This window comes from Cataglyphis hispanica, chromosome 20 (genome assembly GCF_021464435.1).
Source record: "Cataglyphis hispanica isolate Lineage 1 chromosome 20, ULB_Chis1_1.0, whole genome shotgun sequence".
Lineage (NCBI taxonomy): Eukaryota > Metazoa > Arthropoda > Insecta > Hymenoptera > Formicidae > Cataglyphis > Cataglyphis hispanica.
Window position 1 is genome coordinate 2,546,251 of NC_065973.1, and position 26,450 is coordinate 2,572,700.

The window sequence follows — 26,450 nt, forward strand, 5'->3', positions numbered from 1 at the left end:
AAACATTATTAATGCATTTTTTCCGAATAGATAGTTTAGATTTAGATCCATTTTTTATTTACATGTAGGACATAAATATATATTGTTATCATTATTTTATTACATATCATTAATTGATTTGTATTTATTTTATGTTGACATCTTGCAAAGAGAAGACAGACATCGTTTAAAAGATTAATAAGCAACAAGCGATAGGAAAGATTATTACCTGAGACCTTATCCCGTTTATTGGGGTGGCAGTGGGATTATCCGGTGGATAGCCGATCACGTGGGTGGAACATTTGTCGCAGGTACGTCGTCGTCGTGATGACGCGTGACAACGTAAGGCACGACAAAGCTCGCGTGCCATCTCCGAGCAGAGTGATTCTTGCTGTTGATTTGTTTGTTGTTGTTGTGGATGCTGGCACTGTTGCTGCTGCTGCTGCTGTTGTTGTACAGCCTGAGAAATCCCCTGAAGAGAACCGGAAATAGGCGTCGAAGGGATCGGAGGCCTTTGCTACATCAGCAGTCCACAACGACGAATTATTCGCGCATGTTGTTGACGCAATTATTAAATATAATTTCGTAAAAAGCACAATAAGATCGACTATGATATAGAAGGATGCATTTTCGAATTAGCGACAAGTGAATAAATATATTATTATATATATATATATATATATATATATATATATATATAATACTATATATATATATATATATATATATATATATATAAACTATATATAAATATATAAAAATAATATTATTTTTTATAGTGAAATGTTTTCCGAATTGTAAATCACATAAATATAAGCAAAAATAAATAATTAATTGTTCAATTTTAAATGGTTTTTAATATAACAGAATTATTTAATCTGAATCTCTTAATTATAGCTCTAAAATATTGAATCTAAAAATTGTTGATAAATACATGATTTCTTATTAATATATATATCATGTTAATAAAAAGCTAATTTCCACTTTTCGTTAATTCATTTCGCATTCTTGTGTCATGACCGGCGAATCGAAAATTATTAGCGACATTTTTGCAGCATATATTTATTTACTAGTTTAAAAATAATATCTTAGAAAGAGCTTGTGTGCTGAAGCAAGCAGATTCGTAAAAAGTTTTCGCAGTAGTGGAACGGACCTCTCTTCACAACTGAATTTGGGGCGAGCTGCAGTCGAGCGGCATGCTTCAATGGACGATGAGCTCATGCTGATACGGTGGAATCCATGGCGTAGCGATGAAACAAAGTTCAGGGAACGTCATGCAATGCTTACGTACGATTCATGCATATCCCTCAACCCTCCAGTTCTCACCGATCAATAATCGTCCGCAATAGATATGATATTCTTGAAAATGTGTCTTCTATCTTATTTTTTACTGCTATGATATTTATTTGACAAAATTTTGTAGCATTTTGCGCTAAATAATTTTAATCATTAGAATAGCGCAATGAGAAAAAAGTAACTTGAGAGTTAAATTCAAACGAGCATCTACATCGAGAATTTGGATCGCGAATAGTCGTGCAATGTCAACATGCTGACGACGATTTATCGAAACGTATCTTAACATTGATTTTCAAGATCGATACACTTACCCGTTCCGCCGGTGCGTTCTTCCTGGAATTGTAACAGAACTCGAAGATCGCTATAAGCACGGCGAATGCCAAGCCGCACAATAAGACCACAAAGATTCCCCCTAAGTAGGAATAAGACGTAATTCTTGAGCAAATGTATAAGGAAATTTCGATAGAGAATTAATGATTTCGATATATATATAAATGTAATAATTTGATAAAATCGCGCTTAATTTATTAATTTTCGAATAATTTATTAATATGTATAAATATTGCTAAGAAAATATATGCAATTAAATTTGAATGTTTATTTTAAACATTCAGTGATTTCTGTTTCCTGTAAAAGATTTATTTTTAACACTTACTTTCATAAGAATAACAAGAGAATTAATAATAAGAGAACACAAAGAATATCAGCGAATGTAACGAAGCATTTCTGAATTATGACCTTACGACGGAAGATTCATGGCGTGTATAATTTAGACCTTATGCGCTATTCTAGGAGAAAAGCGCTCACCTATGTTGTCGACACCTAGAGAATTGGCTTTACTCTCCTTTCCCTTTTCCGTCCTCTTGCAAGTATCTCCGGGGCTCTTCCACCATTTGTCATATAGAATTTGAATTTCACCTTTCTCTTGCAATTCCAAAATAGCCAGAGATATCTTGTCTCGCCATGGCGAGCCTGAAATTTTTGAAAATTATAAACGTTACGGTAAATGTGACGAGATATATTTTTTTTTTACATTTATTTTAAATTTATTTTATGACTATTTATTTTAATAAATTTATTTATTTTATTTTATTATATGAGATAGTCAATGTAATATGTTAACACGTGATACAGTGCGTGTAAGATTTATTTCTAAAACAAAATGAATAAGCTGTTACGAATTAGCGTGAAAAATATATTTTTACAATTTCTTTATTAAAAAAATCTGCGATATAATAATAAACACACATGCATATACTTACCCATGGGTGTAGCGATTCCATATCCTTTAGTGTCCAAAAGACCGCCGATTTGTGTGAGATTGCAGTTTCTTTGGACAATATAATCCAGCATGGTCGATTCCATGAGAAAAGCATAATCACCTTGGAGAACTCGTTGGATACCCTCTTCGTAAGTCGGTACGAAGACCGATGGTTTCTTGTTTTCCATGAATCGCCACATTTTCTTGTACGTCTCGATCATCGAGTCCTTGACCGAAATTGGAGAAGTTTTGAAAATACATAACTCGCTATATAATTACTACATCGCGCGTGTTATCGCATATATTAATAAAATATTATTTTATAAATTAGGCTCCTTAGTTAAATTATGACAACAGAAGTAAAAAATTATGTACATTCTTTTATTGCTTTATCTGTCAAAATAAATTAAATTTTTCGTATTCGATAGTACATAGATTGGTAGAACATACTGAAAACTTTTTTGCGATTCGCAAAGTAATAAACCATGTTGATCAACGGTCTCCATAAGGTCTCCTTTTTTCGAAACATGGAAGTCGTAAAAAAGCAGATTGAGTTATATTGTGCAATATAGGATAATAAAAAAAAAAAGTTTTTTATTTTAAATCCATTCTATTGAACACGAATGATAGCATATAAGAAATGTATTTTGACATATTTTGCAAGAAAAAATATTGCATAATTTTCCGCTTCGATGTCATAATTCAATATAGTCGTAATAAGGAAAAAAGTTTTATAACTGTCAAAGAAAGTTTCCGCAAACTTGGCGTGAAAACGCGACGTAAATAGAAATTATCATGATTGCAAAAAAAAATCTTGCATCAATCGCGTGGCTATATCGCGCAATTATTATTTGATTAATGGGTCACATAGACTTACACAAACTTGTAAAAATATTAATATATAAGGAATTTTCTTTACATTATATATAAACAAGAGCTATAATTCTCTTGCAAAAAATATAGTTTTTTAATATTTTTAATATTTTAAATATTCATGAGATGATGCGTACGCGGAGGAGTAAGAGAGATATCATATTCACATATTTATATTTACATTTTGCAGATTGTTACTCTATCCACTTCACATATAAATGAAGAAAAAATATTAATTACCCTGAAGAAAGTCATTGTGCTTCCGCTGTCGAGAGTTCCGTACGCAATGTCAGTTTGGCTGGCGAGATCTTCGGCATTTTCTATCGGTGTGATCATCCTTTCTACCGTGAGAAAAGCTGCCAGATTCGCTGTATACGACGAGATGATGATCAACGTGAAAAACCACCATATGCCACCCACGATACGCGTGCTCGTAGCCTGATAAGCGATTGTTTCATGAAAATGTGTCGCATTTAATTAATTTTATATCTTGCTAACTGTCAAATAATAGTGGATAGGCACACACATCGAAATATTCGATCGATAAGAATTTGAAATATCGATGTTATACAGGGTGTTCGGAAAGTATGGCATACACATATTACTAACTGTATTCAATTAATAATAACGTAAAATCATATCATCAGACAAATTAAAGATATCGATAACAAAATTAGTCGAATTAAGATTTGTTTTTTTTTTTTGCATACATGGAAATCACTTCCAACATCGTTTGTAAAAAAAAGACTAATTTATTAATAATGTTTGATAAATGTTTTTTTTTTAATTTGAAACAAAAGTGTAGTTATTTTTCGAACATCCTGATAAAGTATCGCAATATTGCCTCATAATACGATGTCTTGTAATAGCATCTTTAAATTTTCATCAACGTTAATTTCTCATTAATGTTGGAAAGCCAATACTCTCATCCTCTCTATATCTTTCAGTCGTTCCAGGGATTAATGTATTTCACTTTCTTAAATAAGAGCTCTCAGTGTTCGAAAATTAATTCAAAAGCTAAAGTCTGCAATTGAAAACTGAAGATTCCTTTAATAGAAACGCTCGCGTTCCTTTTATTAAGAAAATTGTTGAGAAATACATACCTGAAATAAATTTTTTTCTGATTCGTTCTCTAATTCCAAATCTCGCGTTATTGCATTAATAATAAACCTAAGCATATCTTTTGCAACATAAAACGTCCGTCATCGCGGAAAAATCTGACAGTATTGAATAGATTTTAATACAAATTACTCCAAATAGAGGCAATGCAAGCAATTAATTAAAATATCAATTTAGTTGATAATTACTCTCGATGATATAAATTAATCAGGAACTGCATAATCATTGCATGAATTTCTTCTATTACTACGAAATAATATCTAACTAGGGTAGCGATAATGTAATTCATGTAATGATCTACATATATTACGTATAAATGGAAGCAGTTTGTAAGGCTAATTACTATATTGATTAACGACATAATAACATCAATGATGAGATATATATCGATAATGTTCTTATAATTTTCATTCGTATATAATGCTAAAGAAATTTATGTAATTTTTTTTATGTCACTCATTTCTTTTATGCGTACGATACTGGAATAGAGAATCATTGAGCGCAAACCTTGGGATTTAAATCGCTCCCCTGCTGCATGAGAGTTCCGATAGTGAACCAGAAGCTGTTCGATAAAGAGAACTGATTCTCGACAATGTCCGGCCCGGCATGACACGGATGCGGATTGTTCCACTCGTAGGGACTGAATCGCGCCACGACGAACATAGTCACCGATACCAGAACATACGCCGCCAGAACGTACAGCCAGATTTCGATCGCGAGTGGATTCATGAAGGAGAAGAGTCGCGCCTGATGGCTCGTTGGCACCTGCAAGGAATTTCATTCTGGTACACCACTTATCTTACAAAACTAAAAATATGAATATCTTAAAGAAAAATGTCTATTTTTTACACACAAAATATACACATTATGTTCTCATGTACATTATATATATTTTTTTATATATCTTATTTTTTATATATATTTTTAATAACATTGATATATCAAAATATAAAACCTATTTAACGTTCGTCAATGTTTTGTATGTGAATGAGAATATGTGAATTAATAATTAAATAATTGTATGTATAAAACAAAGTCTATTAATGAAAATTTTTATGCTATTTATTTGAATGATAAGTGATGTACTTCATTAGTGTATAAAAGAGAAAATAAAGTTTGTATTAATATAGCTTAATTAATATCTAGAAGAACCAAAATGTATACTGCTGATGATAAACAAAGAAAAATTTTGCACGTGTAGTTTAACAATTCTTAATTAAGCTTAATGATTCTTTTCTTAATTAACGTTGAGCGTATAACAATATCGATTATTGTGCTTAATATAATATCCAGAATTTGTTTTGCCTGCATTGAAATTATTATTCAACTGTATTTTTTTGAGATTTTATACTTAATTATGTGCTTTCGTACATTTAATCATTCCATAATTCCAAATATATTTCGCAGACTCTTTCAACGAACTATTAATACATATTATATATGTAAAATTTTTTGATTATTACATTATAGTGTAAATATATATATATGTATAAAATAATTTATATATCAAGTATAAATTTATTAGATTTATTTATACTCGTCACAAATGTTGCAGATTTAGAAAACTGAATGATAAAACAGAAAAAAATATAACGAGAAATGATGTAGAAAAGAAATGTAGAAATATATACACAGTATATATGCAAAATGAAATAAATGAAAGAAAAGTTTATTGGAAATCTCTATTGGAATAAGCAAGCATTCTATTCAAGAAATTCATATCAATTGATATCGATCTCAATGATTTTTTATTCATAGTGTATTGGCGGATACTAAGTTCTCAGCTGTGGCTTATTTTTTTGCTGCTACCAATAACTTTGTACGAGCGGAATTAGCTGATGCAAAATTTAACGCTCGCTCTTGATAGAGGATGTTGATCCCAAAAAAAAAAAAAAAAACGAAAAAAACACTTGGACAAAAAACATCGTCGTTGTTATCTATCAACGACGAAGAGAAATAGAAACCATTTTGGATCTGTACTATCGGCTTCGCATACTCGAAGAATTCGTAATACTAATATAATAATAAATCGGTTTATCGGAATATTTGAAATAATTATGGCATGTAATATGATGATAATTGTAACGTACGTGTGGAGCCGTAATGGATAGGTGGCAGGATAATTAAAGGATGCTTTGTGAATACGGGGAACGACTAACGCCTGCAACATTAATTGCAATTAAATGATCGCCTTACATTAATTAGAAGACTTGCTCGCGCTTGTCGACGTCAATTGGTGCAATCAATGAAAAGAGACTCACTCTTTTTTTTCTCCCCTTCACCCCTTTCTCTGTTTGCCAGAGGAAAATTCCACTCGGGCGGAAACGAGCCTTCAGACCGCATTGGAAAGCAAGCTATCGTCATCAGTGCGGTGAAGAAGCTTCTATCGTTTTAATCAATTTATGAAAAGTCCATTTACCGTTTTTTTCCCTTCATTTTGATGAAAATGTAGTTGTAAAGAATTATCTCTTTAAATTACCACAAGATAACTGACTAGTTCGATTGATTTTTATTATTATTTGATAAACAATTATTTTACCCTTTTTATAATCGAATATCGTGAAGAATCGAGAGAATATCTCATATTTTGTTTGATATTTATTTTACTAAAATACTATAAATGCGCGTTACGCGTGCGCCATTTATTTTATGTGTACGTGTATATAATTACTTACATATTAATTCTACTTTTTCAAAATAAATTTAATAAAAATTATTCTTAATAAAATTATCAATTGTGTCGCTTATGACAGCTATGACAAGCTTAGCTATGACAAACAATAAGTTCTGTGATATATTAATCGTTAATTTAATAATTGATTTATTCATTTATTATATCATGACTGTTGATTAGGAATTTAAAATTCCTAATCAACAGTCATGGTGCACAAATATCTAGATGTGCGAGTACGTTTCAAATATTTTCAATTTTGTGTAAGAAAACATGCAGAAGAAAAAACATGACCACAGTGTACATACATACATTATAGAAATATCATAGCATATAGATATTTCGGCAGCAAATTATCAATAACACGGTATTGTTAACATATATACATATAATAAAATAACATAGGTATGTGGCCTTGCCGATGTAAACATTGGCCGCTACTATGTTTCGTCTCCATTATCATTTGCACGACGACGCTCGAACAGGAAAGTAATCGTGCGAGACACTCCGTCGAATTCTTTCTCTAAACGCGATCGCGATCAATATCGGAAAATTAATATAACTAACATTTATAAATAATATGTAACTACATATATATCACGATGATAGATCTGAAATCGCGTATTTCGTAATTTATTTAATTAATCAAATAAGAATTAAAGTAATAGAAAACTTAACAATTTATAAATTATTTTGTCGCGATTTTTACGGACAATATTTATTTCTTTAACAACACATAGTGTCAAATATATTTTGTTCGCGATGTTATATCATTTTTCAACGATCTTATAATTTGGATTAAAAACATTCTGTAAAACAATCGAATCGTGAAATCGAATAATTAATGTAATGATAAGCTCCGTGACGCATTAATCGTTTAAAAAATAATTGATTTATGATTTAAAATTCTTAGAATTTAATATTTTTCATATATATATTTCATAGAACGTAAAATATTTCGGCAGCGAATTAATAATATCTAATATAGTATTTGGCCTTGACGTAAACATTGTCGCGCTATTATTAACGTATTCTTTATGGCGTATCATTTGCACGGCGATCCTCGAATAGTAATTAGAGCGCAAGACGACTCCGTTAAATTTCTTTTCTAAACGCGACAATATCGGGAAATAATTTGATATAATAAATAATTATGTTTTATTTTAAATAATACGTAATTATATCGCAACGATTAATCTCAAGACATGTATTTCGCGTGATGTATGCATATATAATTAAGAATCAAAATTATTGTTCTATCGCGATCTTTCTTTACCTTTAATCGTTAAATCATTTTATTAAATAAATAATCCAAAACTTTAAATACTTGTATAATTTAATATTCCGTTTGTCAGTATATACGTCATAGCATATAAATATTTCGGCAGCAAATTATCAATAACATGGTATTGTTAACATATATACATATAATAAAATAACATAGGTATGTGGCCTTGCCGATGTAAACATTGGCCGCTTTATGTTTCGTCTCCGTTATCATTTGCGCGACGACGCTCGAACAGGAAAGTAATCGTGCGAGACACTCCGTCGAATTCTTTCTCTAAACGCGATCGCGATCAATATCGGAAAATTAATATAACTAACATTTATAAATAATATGTAACTACATATATATCACGATGATATATCTCAAATCGCGTATTTCGTAATTTATTTAATTAATCAAATAAGAATTAAAGTAATAAAAAACTTAACAATTTATAAATTATTGTTTCGTCGCGATTTTTATGGACAATAATTATTTCTTTAACAACACATAGTGTCAAATATATTTTGTTCGCGATGTTATATCATTTAACTTTTCAACGATCTTATAATTTGGATTAAAAACATTCTGTAAAACGTAAATCGAATCGTGAAATCGAATAATTAATGTAATGATAAGCTCCGTGACACATTAATCGTTTAAAAAATAATTGATTTATGATTTAAAATTCTTATAGAATTTAATATTTTTCATATATATATTTCATAGAACGTAAAATATTTCGGCAGCGAATTAATAATATCTAACAGTATTTGGCCTTGACGTAAACATTGGCGCGCTATTATTTACGTATCACGGCTTTGTTATTATTCATACGGCGACACTTGAATAGAATTGTAGTGGGGTGAGACGTTCGAATTTCTTTCCTACGTGTTATCATTCGCACGACAACACTAAGCAGTACAGTAATAGTGCGAGACGCTCCGTTAAATTCTCATTTTCTAAACGCGATCGAGACAAGTATCGTGACATAATTTGATAAGATTAATAATTAGTTATCTTTTATCTTAAATAATAATTATAATTTAATATTAACTAAACGTAATTATATTGCGATAGATTTTTTATTTCGAGTGATGTACATACACATTTAATCAAGACCGAAATCAAAATTATGAATTATTGTTTTGTTGCGATTCTTATAAGCAATAATTATTTCTTCAAAAATATTTAAAATTAAATATACTTCGTTCAATGCTTTATTCTTCGACGGCATAGTTCGGATTAAGATTATTGCGCAATTAAACAATCAAATCGTAAAATTGAGTAATTAACATAACGAAAAGCTTCGTGATACATCAATCGTTCAATTAATAATTAATCATAATTTCAAATATATTTTATACATTTTAATATTCTGCGTATACATATAATATGATAGCGCGCAAGTTATTTCGGTAACTTTTCAATAACATAGTGTTAGGGCTTTGTGGCCCTATTGTTTACGTTTACATATATGGTCTTGTCATTCGTACGGCGACACTCAGACAGTAACGTAGTGGTACGAAACGCTGCGCGTATTCTTAAATACTTTTCCTAAATGATCGCGATTGCAATCGCGATTAGTATTACAATAAAAATCACTATAATTATTACAATTAATGATTAATTTACTTTTAATAAAAGACACAAAACTGTATTGCGGATATAAATAATTGTAAATATAAATCTTTTTCAAATTCTAAATTGCGATCATCCATTATTGTAAAAATTGAATTAACAGAGATAAAAATTGTAAAATTTGTTACGATCTTTTGATCATCGATCCTTACGGATAATAATTATTTATTTAATTAATTCTTATAGTCAAATATATTTCGTACGATAATTTTTTCTAAAATACAAGCATAAAATAATTAATTAAAAGATTGCTATATTATTTTTGTGCACATGGTCTTGTATAAATGTCAAGCGGGAATCGTATCTTCTGTATTACTCTCTTGTGATATAATAAAATGTATATCTCGTGCAATCGTTTCTCGATCGGGAGTGCCGTGCAAAGTATTGTACGATCGTTGTATATACGATTAACCATAATTAATTGTGTTTTTGCGAGTGACTAAGTGTCATGATTAAACAGCAAAGGATGAACAAAAGAGAAAAAAGAGCTTAGAAAAGTATCGAGCGATGTACGGAGCAACAGTATACGGTGAGTAATTTATTATTTATTCTCTTTTATTTACATCATTCTCAAATACAATCTCACGTTATACGTATATAATTTTGTAATATGATATATATCATATTACAAAATTATATACGTATAATACCCTCCCAGGGTGTAACCTTGGCGTGGTGGGAGGGCATAGTACCCGGATGGTACCTTAAGGGCCTTAAAGGCCTCCTGAGGTTACTGAGAAGGGGAAACCAAGCACCCAACGCCGTCGTCGCTGTCATCGTGCCGCGGACGGCTCGTCGTATCGTTAGTGCTGTCATCGTGCCGCGGACGGCTTATCGCGGCGTCGGTTCCGTCAACGTGTCGCGGACGGTTTTCGCGTCGCGGCGCCGGTCCCGTGTTCCGTCATCGTGCCGCGGACGGTTTTCGCGTCGGTCGCGTCGCGTGTCCATACTGCATTGCCACGAGTCGTACAATGACTCTTATGTGGCACGCACATCTGTGGAGGACTTAGTGCGTTGCCTTGTTGCTTGTCATCGGAGCGTACGAGCAACGAGAGAGTCGCGTAACCGCATAACCGCGTTTTCGCGTCGTCGCGTCTTCGCGTCGGACTTCTATCCCGTTTTCACAATGCGAGGATCGTACTTCGTTGCCGACTAACTGGGATATCTCTCAGCGTTGCTATCGGTAATATATTAATACCCTATTAATATAATTAATTTTATATGATATTAGGTAACGTTAATACAACATTAATGTTATATATATTATATAAATATTTATGTATTAATAAATTTAATATATTAATGGAGACGCAACGTTAAAACGCCTCAGTATCGCGGCTGAGGTGAATGCCGGCCGCGTAGCAACGTATGATCGTGCATAGTATAGATGCGACGATCGCGCGGTTAATCAAGAACTTCGGTTCGAGAATTGGCTGTTGGGGCACGCTCTGCTTCGACGAACGGTTCGGCCCGAATCGGTTAGAATTCGATCGATTTTGAATCGTCGTTCCCTCATCTTGTACCGTCTATCAGCTGTACTGTATCGCATTGAGGATAGTTGGCTGTGTTTCATTAGGTTCGATTTTCGCTCGCTAGAGAAGCTGATTTCTCATCTTCTAAGTGATCTAAATTGTGACACTTAGGACTTGGGTATCTTCATTCTCGACCCGTCTCTCAGCCTTATGATAAGCGTAAGTTTCAGTCTGTATGATAGAAACTTGGTGGTTCTCTGTGATCGTTCCTAATGAAGTTCGAGTCGGCCCTCGGTGAGAACAAGCGCGGGCAAGAATTGAGCGTCGATTCCATCAATCGATTTCGTCTTCTTCCTTTGCTCGCTTAACCCTAGCTCGGAGTAATCGTGAATTCCCGACTTGTCGACTCGCAGTATGATTCTCGAGTGAAACGGGGTTCGATCGTGCCGAAATTCGAAAGTGCGGGAGTTTCGTTTAAAGTATCGCGCGTAAAAGTGCGGAAGTATTTTTTAATAAAAGTGCGGGTGTGCCGTTTAAAGAATCGCGCGTGTGAATCTACCTGAGAGGAGGAGGAGGCCTAGGAGAGGCATCGGGCACCGGTGGAGCAACTCTGTGGTAAGTAATTTTTTATTTTTATATTAATTATCTATTAAATATCTATTAATTGTATTTAATTATTAATTGCAAACGTGCAATTTAAATTAAGCAATTAATCGCGTAATTTTATTTTTTCGTTATATAATTTAAATAAGAGAAAATTAGAGAAAAAGATATTTATATATAAAAGCTATAATCTTGTAAAAGTTTCTACTTTTAGCTAATAGCTTTTGTATGAAATTATTACAGTTATTAGTAGATTTTTCAAAATTTATAAAAGTATTTTATTAATCTGCTTATTATTACATGCATCAAATATAAAATTCAATGCATATAATAAATTTTTGGAAATATTAATTATTTTGAGCATTACTACAATTTGCATCTCCTATTTGTATGTTCAGATCAACGTAGCGACCCTGACATCCTGAGAGGAGGAGGAGGCCTAGGAGAGGCATCCTGCACCGGCGGAGCAACCCAAGGGTGAGTATTATTATTTGTATATTAATTATTTATCAAATTATTTCATATTTATATACCTTATTATTATACGCATATTTATATACCTTATTATTATACGCATCGGATATAAAATTCGGTGTATACAATAATATTTTTTTGAAATATTAATTATTTTAAGCGTTGCTATAATTTGGATTTTATATCTTTGTGTTGCAGACAACGTAGCCTCAAGACCAAATCTCCGCTGTTGCGCATCAGTGCCGGTGAGTGATGAACTTTTATTTAATTTTAAAGTAACGGATTCATAGAGATTGTAGATGTAGATTATAGATTATAGATTGTAATAAATCCGTTACTTTTAAATGGATGAGCTTAAACAGATTCAGTTAAACAACTTTGAATAAGTTTTTTTAAATATGTATTGTATCTATTGCAAAAAATAAATTATATAAAAATAAATTAAAGTCTAAGTTGAGAGAGAGAAGAAGGAAGATTATAGAAAATATTTTTTTCCAATTCGTAGATTTTATCTAATTTATTGAATAAAGGACGATAGTAATTTTATCAATTTTACTATGTCATGGTAATTCATTCTTATAACGCACGGCGATTTTATCCTAATTTCTTATAGCTCATCCAGTTGTAGAATTTGTTTGTAGACTTTGTTTTTAAACTTTAGTTTAACTGAGAGACCAAAAATTAATCAATTAATTATAATGATAATAAATGGCATAAATATTGTGTAGATTAATATTATTTTATTATAAATTATATATTATTATATAAATTAATATTATATATTATTATATATATGCATTATTATATTATTAAATAAATTATATATTAATATTCAAATTTTAATCAAATTTATATATTTATCATAATTTTTTAATCAAAATTTTGATTGATAATTTGGCTTTGTCTCAGTTAAAATAAAGTTATATTAAAATGAATATTCAACGAACGATCGTAAAATTGTACGATCGTCAACGAGCGTAAAATATTTGCGCTCATCTGCTGGCGACAATAATTAGCCGCCAAAAGAAGGAGTTTATCTCCTTACGAGCGCAAGAAAAATCTTGCGGCTATTCGCCGGCTAATAAATAGCATCAACGATAAAAGGAATATGTATTTCCTTTTTCGATCTCTTGTTCGAGATCAATTCAGCAAGTGGCCAGGAGCAACGAAAGGTAGGTCCAACTGGCCTGAAGAATGGATATTGGTCTACAAAATAAGCGGCTTATACTGATCAAAATGCTTAGCGAGAGGTACATGTAAGTTTAGGGCACGCGGTTAGGGCACGCGATTAGGGCACGCGGTTAGGGCACGCGGTTAGGGCACGCGGTTAGGGCACGCGGTTAGGGACATTCTTTAAATCTCAAATTTCTGCTGGTTCAGCCAGCAAATAAGGACTGTTAGGGCTATAGGGATTGTTAGGACATTAAAGAGAAAACTAGAAATAAAATAACAATACATAATAATAATATTCAACTTAAATTTATTCTCAGAAAAATTTTAAAAAATAAATTACAATAACATTAAATGTTATGATAAAATATAATAATAAAATATTTTAATATGTTGTAATATATATTTTATGTCAAAAATGTTATAAAATTATTGTGTAACTAATAATATAAATATGTCTAATATATGTATAATTGTAAAAATCTATATAATTGAAAAAATATGTATAAAATATGTATAATGGTATTATATTATAATTATGTGTAAATTGAAATAGTAATATGAAATATGCATTTTTTGTAAATTACACGAAAAATTCCCAAAAGGATATGTATAATGACAATATGTAAAAAATTCAATTAACATATACGATATATTTGTTTCAAAAGTATTTATTGCAAAAATATTCTCATACACATAAATTTAACGCGTGTATTTTTATACTAAAGAGTCATTAATAAAAAATCGGGAAATTTTATATATATATATAGTTCAATATATATATTTTATAAATTTTACAAATACATAATTCTTTAATATAAAATTTAAAAAATATCAAATAAGAACATGATTCGATGTTAAATTAACGGTTAAATATCAGCTTGTCATTCACGAAATTTAACGATTGCAGAATCGCGAGTAATTTAGTATATATTTTTACATATGATTTACTTTTAATTAGAGATTGATGTATTTACGAATTCCGTATCGCAATTAAATATTTATAAAATAAATTAATAAATTACAATACGAGAACATATTTTTCCGCGTTCTTTCCATTCTTTCTGTTCTTAAACGCGATTGCTGTCCCTCTCGTCAGGTGAACGTTATTAAAATTGTCTGGTTCGTAGCGGCAAGTAGTCGAAACGATCTTTATTGTAGAGAATTATTTCTCATTAGTTTTTGCAAGATCCATCCGCGACGTCTAGTTTGGTGGTCTATTAAAAATTATGGATTTTCGCTGCAGGAATGGAATTAATTCTCGGTTTTCCTGACGATTCCTGAAAATAATGATTTCGGTAGTAATACAACGATGAATGCCACACACGCCTTTTAAAGTCGAATTAAAAATTAATTTAAACGGTATACATTTTTTTAGAGGAAAAATATATATTTTTTTCTTTATTAAAAACTGTTTTTCTATCATTATTAATATTATTAATAATTTATTATTATTTTTATTATTTTTATATTAAAAAGAAAGACTTAACAGTAGATTAAACATGGATATAGCTATTGTATACATTTATATGTTTTAATAATTTCAAATTGCTATCTATCGTTTTTGTTGACTTTATTGAAAAAAATTATGGTTACGAACGAATATATTTTAATAATTATTAATTAATATAATTTTTGGTTTCTTTTAAGAAACTATTTCTAGGCACTTGGAATATTAACATCAGTTTTTGGTTTCTTTTAAGAAACTATTTACAGATATTGGACATTCTGCTTTCATTCTCTAGGACATCAGTCCTGGATTAGTATATATGTATTATTTTATATATATAATAAAATACATGCGCAAAACAACATATCATCCTAAAGAATTTTATATTTTTTGAATATTATATTATATACAAAATTATATATGAATATATATATATATATATGTATATGAATATAATGTAAAATGTGCGGATATTTAAAAACTTCGAGACAAATCGAATGGGTACCCTGATATCAGTAAAAATCGACAAATTAATTTATTTTAACAGGAAAATAGCTTAGAATTAATTACTTGAAATTATATCGATTTATCTTGCAAAGTATTTGAATTGAAATATTTTAAATTTTGCTGTTATCGGGTTCGATTCGTCTCGAACAGTTGGTACCCGAGAATTATTTATACTCGCATATTTAACATTAGCTACAATAAAGATGCATGTATTTTATTATCCATAAATATAGTCGTTCGTAACCACATTTTCATAAAAAAATTGTTATATCCATCTATTTTCCAATAAAGAAATATAATTCTAAATAATAGAAGAACATGTTCTCTCGCGCAATTTTCAATCGCGTGAATTGAAGATAAATGGTAACTGTCGTTGATTCATTACCGAAATTATTGTTATCGGGAGCAGTCCGGAAGATCCGGAATTTTGCTCCTTCCTGCAGCGGTTCTAACGTTCAATGGATCACTTAACTTTTCTTTGCGAATTGATTTTGCAAAAACTGATAAAGAAACAAGACAAGTTGGTCGTTCTCCACTTTTAGGATCGTTCTTCTCTTTGTCGAATATTAACCAGCGTGTCACTCGGCGGAGGGAAGGTCTTGTTAAAATCGTTGAGTCTATTATTCTCTATAAAACGTGGCAATTTTTTATAACAATATTTAAAGGCTTTAAAGAGCCATTTTATTTTGTTAAAATAGTCATCCGCGAGATAGAATCTATATCTTATTGTTGATCGCGACATTCGTATAAAATCGCGTATTGGAAAATAAATCGGGCGGTGGATGCTATATCTCGAATGTCTGCCGAAATATCTTTGCATAAAATGATAGCAATTATATCGCGCGCGTGCGTGTATTGTAAGCTTTAATTATTATAAAAATTACGCGTGTCACTATATGAATATTACGAATATCATCGGTTCATTTATTTGTCGCGTTTGTTCGGAAATTTTAAATCGCGATTTATTTTATAATTTAATCGTTGACGCACATCGAAACTTTGTCTATCTTTTTACGTTTTAAATTTTTTCTTTGAAAGTTTGCGCAAAATAGTGCACAAGTACTTTCTTCTACAATTAAAGATGATTGATAATTTTATTAATGACTCTTTTGATCGCTTTACATTATATAAATTTATTAAGCTTTATAATTGTATATCAATTATTAATAATAAATATCGCGTAATTAATCGTTGCTAAAAAGCCTTGTCTAGTCTAAAAATTTCTAGTATGTTTTTTATTATACGCATATTTTGGACATTTTCGTGTAATTCCCTGTAATAAATTATTTTAATTATTAAATTTCAATTTTATAAAAGGCGAAAGATTTATGTGATTTGAAGGGAAACCAGAGTAGATTATATTTTGTATTATATTTTATTAAATTTATTTTTGTATATCATACTTATTATTTTGTTTATATTAGAATAAAAATAAAAACAAAATAAATATCTCATTCTGAGGAAGAGGCAAAAGCCTATCCTCACATATTTTTCCTCCTCTACCGTATCTCCACCTTAACGAAGGCATTTGCCGGGTGAGGAGGTTTGTGTACTTTAATGAACCTGAGAGCTATGCCGGCGGTAACATATAGCGTTTTCGAATGAAATAAGTTTAATCGCTCTGAGACCGATTAATAAATAAAATTCATAAACTCTGTCTTGGATTCTAGGGATTCTTAAGTTATTAGATTAAATAGAAATATGAGAAACATTTTATTTTTTAAGCCTTTTTTTTGCCTGATTGATTAATCAGAGTAAAAAAATCTTGTATTTTGAATATAAGCGGGATATACCTTATATTATTAATTATATATATATTAATCAGATTCTCTTAAAACCTATATTTGGCCAAACATATATTTATAGCAAATTGGATTTAATCGCTCTCAAAGAGATCAAACTTGCTTTACTCGAAAACGTTAATAGTTATCGGTAGGGTCACCCATGCCGGACAGGTCGAAGGGGAAAAGTCAGACTAAGAGAGATACAAGAATTATTATATATTTATTGTATTAATATTTTTAAATAAAATAGAAGCAAAAAGAGAAGAAAGCTAAAATTTTAATCTAAAGAGTAGTAGATTATTTTTAAGTAGATTATTTTTAATTCCTTAACATTTAAAAAAAATTAAATTAGGAATTTAAAAAAATACTAAAAACTATTAAATCATTGGAGAAATAACAACGAAAGAAATTATAAATAAAAATTAAAAATTTAATTTAATTTTAATTGCGGGTATCGATTTAATATGTGTTTTTGAAAATAGATATTATAAGGTTGATCTCGATCTTATTATCGATCTCGACCTTATTTATAAGTAAGAATCATTTAAAGAGACTCTGTCAAGTTTAATACATAGTCTATTTTAATTAATTCTGCAATGATTCACGATGGAAGATTACCACGTCATTGCCGCTTGACTGGATAACAGCAATTTGCTTAATTATCTTCATTAAGCAATTGACTTGTGTCGTTAGGAGCTGAAATGCAATTTCATTCGGGCATTAGCGTCGCGTGGAAGATCTTCAAGACAATATGTGCAATTATTTTCCCCTCCCTTCCTCTAATCCCCATTATCGTAATCATCTATGTGAATGATTAACGGAAAAAAAGATTAAAGGATATGAGAAAGAAATGTAACATAAAAATATAAACAATTACATTTAGGCTAAATATCCGGAAAAGGACAACAAGAGGAATACATTTTTTACGCATGTATATACACATTTATTAATTTTATTGATTCTTCATATAGAAATTGCGCTTTTATTTCCTATTATTTAACAATTATTTTATTTAATAGAATTTAATAGTTCTCTATTAATAGAACAGTCTGATAAAATAACAATAATTACTCGATATATAAATATATCGTGAAAGAGAATTGTACTTTTATTTTATAGTACAGGGCGGATGCGAGATAAAAACGCAAAGACAAAAAAAAAAAAAAATTCTACAATGGCGAAGAGATCGAGAACTGCTCGTAAATTTCGTCGGACTGAATGTCCGATCAGGTTTTCCGTGGAAGACCGAAAAATTAGAGATAGAACCTAGGTTGGGAGCGGAGAGTGACACAGTGGGATGAGGTGACCTCGTCGTCGCGGAAATTTTATTACAAAAGCTCGAGAAATTAACTTCTTCATCGTATCGTTCTACTCTGCACTCGTGATCCTATTCTCAGTGCAATACCATTATTAACTTCGGAGTATAAGCGAATCCCACCGCCGCTCGTTACGGTATAAAGTGCAGCTGCCCGAGAGAAGTTAACTCCGTAGATCCGAGCATCTCGAATTATTTAGCGCGAGTCGAAACTTCAGGAGGGGATTTCTGCGCTGTCGTTGGAATCGATCGCGAGTGAAATCCGCGAGTCGGAAGAAATTCCCTGCGGGACATTGCGAGAATAATTAAAGCTTCAAGCGGATAAAATATAATTGAGAGAAGAGACAATCAAAGTTGGATGTAGGAAGAGAAAAAGAGAGTGATGGATGAGGAAACGGTTCATCGAACAAATATTGAATTAACCGGTTCGCTAATTCGACGCATAAGCCGATCGATGATACATTCCGATTATTGAATCACCTACGCGTCATCACTTGCGAAAGCGGCTCTAATTAGTCTGCCGACAGTCCTAGGACATGTGTTGCGCCATTATAAGCGAGAACACACGTGTGTACACTGATACGCGCGAATGCATTGCCAGACGTCAGGATATTATTGTGATAGCGCGATTATATAACCGAAACCAGAGTTATAACAAGGATCAAATCTATCAAAGGTATGGGATAACTCCTTTTGTCCTCGTATAATAATTTGTACATATTTTTTATTAATTTAAATAAGCAGATTAATTTGTCACTTTTTCAAAGACAAATTACAATCTGCAAAAATTTATATAATTGATCAAAATACATAAACAAAATAACATATGTAAATATATTTTATTTTTAAATAAATTTATAAATAAATTATTTGACAAAAATTTTACTTTTCGATATATTGTTAATAATTATTAATTTTTTTTATAAATACACAATTGGTATTTACGCATCTGACTATTATCTAACTATTTCGGTAAAATACGAGGAAATTATACGGCATGCCCGTTATCAACCAACGGTCGTTTTACGGGCAAATAGATAAGGGCTAGTTATGGTCAACCGAAGTCAAACGGAATTACACTCATATGGATAACGATTCCCTCCATTATTCTGACGGCATTATCTCAGATAAAATTATACCGCTAGTAGATTTGCTATCAAGCTAGCGAAAAAAAGCGAAAACATACGCGCCGTTCGTTTCGTTTTTTACAACAACCACTTCACTTCATATCGTTGAGTGAATATTTAAAGAAAAAACAAACACGAAGACGCGAAATATCGACAGAGATGTCACATTTCACATAACTTTCATCGATTGCGTTGATCGTTGAGCGTGGAGCGAGTCGGATACGAAAACGAAAATAGCCTAACAACAACAATAGGGGATATACGGTGGAAAAAAAGCAAATAAGAATAACAGATGCGCGACGTGGAAAAATACACAGGACGAGAGAGCGAGGAAAGACCAACAAGACCGGACGGGTGAGAGAATCAAGATTCGCCGACAACAATGCACGTCGGGATGTGGAGGAAATAAAAATATGAGCTATCAGTGCGGCGCCATTTCCAGCGCAAACCGGGCATTATGTGGCTTATACGAGAGAGATAGCTTTAAATGCGCCGCTCTCTTCGGTCGGAATTGGACGCCTATGTAATTGCTAGTTTGTGCAACGAGATTACTACGCCATTTCCGGGAGATATCGTTTCGTGAACCATTGTTTTACTTACCTTGAAGAGGATCGAAATGCCCAAATTCATGAACGGCTTCGTGAAGTCGATGACACTCTCGCGCGCGTAGTTGATCGTCATCGAACCGACAGCGAGATCGGCCTTCTGCAAAATAAAAGAAAATAATAAAAAAATATTCTTAAAAATCGAGCAAAGAGGAAGAGAAAGAGAGGGCCATTCCATTAATTTATTTCTGTAATTATAATAATTATAGGGATTGCCAAATCATTCGAGCTGCTTCCAATCATTCGATCGACAGGTGCGCGTGCAAAATTATTTAATCATTACTCGCGCAGTTGGCGAAACAGCTGATCGAATAGGTGGTCAAACGTAGTGCTACTCCACGATTGAATGAAGCCATCTGGAAAGGAAGAGTTCGAGCGCGCACACGCATTTTTGGCGCGATATCTAACTGCTTTTTCAGCGTCTGCGAAGTCACGACAGTTCGGGTAGATTTATTTCCGGCTTGCATCGCAGCGAGAGAGACGGAGGGAGCGCGGATATCTGGCCTGGGAATGCACCCCGAGATAGAGAAATCCCCTGTCTTTTCTGCCGCGCGTACGTACATCACATGGTACGTTATATATTTCCTGTAAGTACGAAAAGGTACACGTTGCGCGACAATTTTATTGCGCGACGTCGGCGAAACGCGATTTATGCACTCGCGTTCTTAATATTCACGAAATGTCGATATCTAGTCGCAAAGCGGTATGTAACATCAATTTTCACGTCTTATGTATCTATTCGAAAAGTTATTGTGTTTCAATCATTGTGCATTTAAAAGCTTTGCATCTTTTGATAGTTTGTCTTTCATCAATTTATTTCATTCAAAAATATAACTGTTACTTGATCCATATTTCTATTCTCTCTCTCTCTCTCTCTCTCCACGGGTATACTAAAAAATATCTATAATAATACATTATTCATCAATTATTTTATTACATTTATTTTGGTGACACTTAGAGTTGAAAATTAAAAAAAAAAATAAATAAATTATCAATTTCTTTTATAATGATTTTATTAAATTCAAAAGTAGTTCATTATTAAGTTGAATATTTTTTTCGATGCTAATATGGCGTTTTAATAAATATAATTATTCGCAAATAAAAATAATCATATTTATCAATTCTACAATAGGCCACATGAATCTCTAAAAAATTTTCGTAACATTATCCATAATAATCCGCGTTAACAATTTCATCTTCGCGTTCTCTCGCGTGCTTCAAAAATGTCCTAAAAATTAACATGTTTTATAAAAATCTAAAAGCTCGCATATCAAATGCTGTACGCATTGCAATCATCGAGCTTTGAATAGAAGATTGATTTCGAAGATTTATTAAATGACGATCGATATCAGCGTGAAATCCCCGGTTCATTTTGCGAAAGATATTTCTAATTCGCGCCGTCACTAATTCTCGCGCGTGATTTATGTGACCCGTGAATGACGGTCGCAATAATTTGTTGCGGCGTACATGCTCTCGCGCGATGACAGGCACGGCGCCATTGCCGAGTCAGGATGCATCGCGCCGTCAATCGTTTATGAATGTATGCAGTAACGAGCAATGCTGTTTTCGCGCATTCGATGTGTCGGCGGAGAAGTCAAACGTGCCGGAAGTCGATTAAAGCTGCAATCAGAGATACATCGGAAAAAGTGCGCGATATAAATTTCACATAGGATTTCGCGAGAAAAATTTATATGCGCGCGCGCGAACGTGATGTTTGCATTATTTATTTTAACATTTTTCTATTGAGAATATCGCTTTTTGTCAATTAATAATTTTCATGACGACGATGATACATCGCGAACAAGGCTTTTTCGTTTTGCTCATTCGTTTTTTAGCTTCGTTACCTTTTCACGTGGCGCCGACAAACGATATCCCATTCATCAACGTGTTCAGATAAAAAAAAAAAAAATAAAATATCGATACATCATTCTATTCAGATGAAATCACGCAGGGAAAATTAATATCTCGTGTAACATTTTGCATATTCTGCGTGTCAACGAATACTCCAAAACTTGTTGCATTAAATTGCAAATTAATATTATATTTATATTTTATTTATAGTGTGTAAAATAATATTTCTGCTCGAAAAAATTGCCTTTTTAACAGTATTTTGAAACTATATGTAAATCGCAATAAAATTCGAGATCAAATTCATAAAATCGTGTGATAAAACATTTGAACAAGCAAAATATTTGCACATTTCGAATATGTGAAACACGAAGTCATAAATAGAGAAATCTCTGTGTGTTGAAAACAGGTTTCTATTAGAAGTCTGTGATTTCAAATTATATAATTATAAAATCTAAAGTGAGCTTTAAATGCAAAAAAAGTTTCTGGAAAGAAACAAAACAGACTAGCCTATAAAAGAGGATTCAGAAATATATTATGATAATTAAAATGCCTAATTAGACGTAGTTTGATTAATTTTCGCTTTGACGTACCAGACTGTGGATTTCTTGGTGAGAGCCGCTTAACTATGCTTAAGTCGCTAAAATACGACGCCGTTTCTAGGCATATTACGGACCGTCGCCTTTTTATCATCATTTTTCCGTCCTCGGTTTCGCTCTCGACGAACGAGGGGGAAGGGAAAAGGGTGAAGGCGAGGAGGGGATTGCGAAGGAGCGAGCGACGACTGCGGCGAGCATTATTAATGATCATCTGACAAAATTAATACCGCCGTCCGAATAACATAGTGCCGGTCGCTTTGTAACGACCGGCACGGTCCGCGGGTCTCGACGAAAATGAGAAATTTCGTCGACTCGTATCGCGATCTCTCATAATTCCACACCGGGTTCCATATGTGTGTGGGCGCGTTTGCACGCTCATCAACGTATCAACGATTGTGTAAACTGTCAGAGAAGGACTTATGCGCTCTGATTCGAATCGAGATAAATATTAGATAATTAATAATCGTGATGTGTCCTCATCCTTTCTCTAGTTCCGAGGTTTTAACACACCTGATTATTCCACCTACGGTATCACGATATCGGCAGATCCTTTAATCGCGTACTCGTGCGCAGTATCTCGTTAAATTAAATATTTGAAGCATTTTAAACATTCAAACACACTGTGTGCGCGTATATATTTTTTTTTTCTTTTAAAGTTATCCATTTGGTAAAGCCGACGGTATTACATTACGGAAGCCGTTCTCGTCACGATTACATTGGAATTAATTATTTCTATACAAGGACGTAGTTTCTATTACACGCAGGGTTATACATTATTCATCGTGATAAAAGTGCGCCCTTGCAGTTTCGCAACAGCCGGATACCTAGCCCAATCCCGAAGTTCGGGATTTATGGCGAAAGTAGTTCTGGAATGTAGATATCGACGCTAGATACACGAATAGTTACATCTTACTTAGTTCTTTCCAAAAATCGTACGCGCTCTTAAGTATATACCGGGTAAAAGGAAATACGTGCGAAAAGGAGGAATAAAAGCGGGCGCGTTTGATCTCACCAATGTGAGAAAATCTCGTCTGTGAAGCCGGGAAATAGACTCGCGTATTTCGTATAGTACTATAGTGTAGCTAATCAAGCTTCTAATCGAGAGATCTCTCTAGTTTGATACTACGTTAACGTATTCAAGATAAAATCAACTGCAAATACATATATGGTTTAACTACGTTAGTCTATACGTTGTGTAATGCACAGGTACTCTAATATAAAATAAAGATTTTATAATAAAATACTACGCATGCATTTAACATTTATTGGAATTGAGAATTACCTCTAATTGCAAATTATTTTTATTACATCTTTACCTCTATGATACTTTGCGACAGACGAGCCGCTTAATATCGTTATCGCGCCGCGCTGTCGCCGTCGCATCTGCTACAAATGTCAGCAAGGATATTGAAATTCGGTAGAACGGAATTGCGGACGCGTATGCGCCACTTAATCAATCGCCTACTTGAAATGTAGACGTAGCAATATAACGCGGGCTAGTTTCGCGCCTTGCGGATAGAAACGCGTTCATACACGACGTCTCACCGCATCTGTCCGCAATTTGAATTGCAAAAGCGAACGGTATCCAATGCGTCGCGTCTCTACGCAAAGTGCACGATTCGCCGGTTGCAAATCGGAATGCGGCGGCAAAATGGCACGATGGCCTCCAATATTACGTTACACTCCGCTATATCGTTCCACTTCGCAGTTATGGTCACGTCAATTTGCGTAATTAATGCCTTTCTACACGGGGTGTGTCTGAAATATTCCATCTTGTATCCTTTGTCAATATGCAATCGCGATTTTTTTTTAGAGAAGAGCATGATAATTTTTAAAATATAAATAATATTTTAATTCGCATTATATCTCGAGCGGTGAAATCTCGCTCTTTATTTGTTGACAGTATAATGTCTGTATCAGTAATGGAGGAAATGTAATTCCCGAGACGCATCTCCTCGTCAATACTTGTTCCTTATCTCTATCGAAATTCCCATGGTTAACCATCCTTTGTTATGTCTATTACTGACTATCACTGACTATCAAAACTATCTATCTGGAATGGGATCTATGTGATAGTTAACCATCTCTAAACATCCTATATTGTGTTACACACTGTTGTGTAAGACTTGCTTCCGTTACGGATAAATTATACCGTAGTGTCTCAGATGTCAGCTTTTCATTTCGAAAGTTCATCGCGATCCTTCATACACTTATTGACACATTTACTAATAGCAAATTGATATACGTAGAAGGTTCGCGAGGACTAAAAAATGATGTTGAAACATTTAATAGTCAATCAGTTATCAATTATATTTTTCTTCGAGAATTGGATATACAGTGATTTTTACGATCTATGTGATAAGTGTCATCATTCGTTAAAAAAGAGTTTTTTCTCGAGAATTTGGAATATAAAATATCTTATCGTTCTACGCTAATCCGAAATGCACTATCGACGCGCAGATATGCGCGCATCTTATCCGTCCACACTCACCTTGTCCATCAACTGGCGCACTATGCCGTTCCATTCGCCGGTCTCGTAATCGTAAACGCCATACTTGCCGTCCGGCACGAGCTCGATCCTGTAGGCGAAGCCCACCATGCGCGCTATCTCCTTCAGCAGGTCGATGCAGAAGCCCTCGTAGCGCGCGTTTCCACTGAAATTCCCCTCGCTCCTCAGCATTACATACGGCTGCTCCTACGGGGATCATAAAAAGGAGCTACCGCTCTTTCACTCGCATCCCTTACAGGCTTTCTTTCGCGATTCTCCCTCTCTCATTCTCTGTCTCCATTCTCGTCCGTCTCCGCCAGTCTTCCCGCCCATTTTGTTATCCGACATCCTCTTCGCAGAAGAGTCCTCTCCTACGCCGGATCTATCGATATGGTCGGCGACAAGGTCGGCGCGCAACGATAAGACATTTGCATGTCTGTGATGAGAATTTTAGAAGGGGAGGCTGTGTGGAGATGTAAATTCTTTTTTCTTTCTTTCCCGATAAAAAGGTCGCGCATGAGGTTCAAGTTTTACGGTATTAGTCTGGGCTCTCGAGAGGATTAGGGAAATTTCGTTTCCCCTTGCTCATTTCGCCGAGAGATACGACCTACAGGCCTGATTAAAAAGTAATAAATAGCTGTGTCTTGTGATTATCGATCAGTTAGATAACAGGACGATAATTGTATATAAATTTTTATTTAAATTATTAAATTTTTTTTTATTTAATTTTCGTTTAAGTATTTAAATTTTGTAATGTGCAAACTTTAAATAAATAACGCTTTTCTCAAATTTTCTCTTGGGGATTGTTCGGAGATAATGAGAAAGAATCATAGAGTAATTAATAATTTAATAATGTACATTTCTTGGAATTCAGCGAGTGAAACGGAAGTATGCGTATTGT

General features: G+C 32.9%; 1 protein-coding gene and 1 long non-coding RNA gene across 9 annotated transcripts in view; one reads left to right on the top strand and one right to left on the bottom strand.

Annotated features, from left to right (window-relative positions):
- LOC126856896 (glutamate receptor ionotropic, kainate 2-like) overlaps positions 1-26,450 on the bottom strand; it is a 135,658-nt gene that overhangs the window by 9,026 nt on the left and 100,182 nt on the right. For 4 of the 8 annotated variants that reach the window (XM_050605882.1, XM_050605880.1, XM_050605881.1 and 1 more), the window contains 7 exons: positions 20,610-20,714; positions 5,036-5,293; positions 3,650-3,847; positions 2,538-2,763; positions 2,083-2,247; positions 1,587-1,687; positions 209-496 (listed from right to left, as the gene is read on the bottom strand). In XM_050605882.1, coding sequence (XP_050461839.1) covers positions 209-496; positions 1,587-1,687; positions 2,083-2,247; positions 2,538-2,763; positions 3,650-3,847; positions 5,036-5,293; positions 20,610-20,714 — 1,341 coding nt within the window. The other 4 variants (XM_050605879.1, XM_050605877.1, XM_050605884.1 and 1 more) reach the window with 3 other exon arrangements.
- Positions 11,637-12,962, top strand: LOC126856996 (uncharacterized). The gene is made up of 3 exons (XR_007688432.1): positions 11,637-12,194; positions 12,581-12,659; positions 12,855-12,962. It is a non-coding gene; the product is annotated as an uncharacterized LOC126856996 (long non-coding RNA).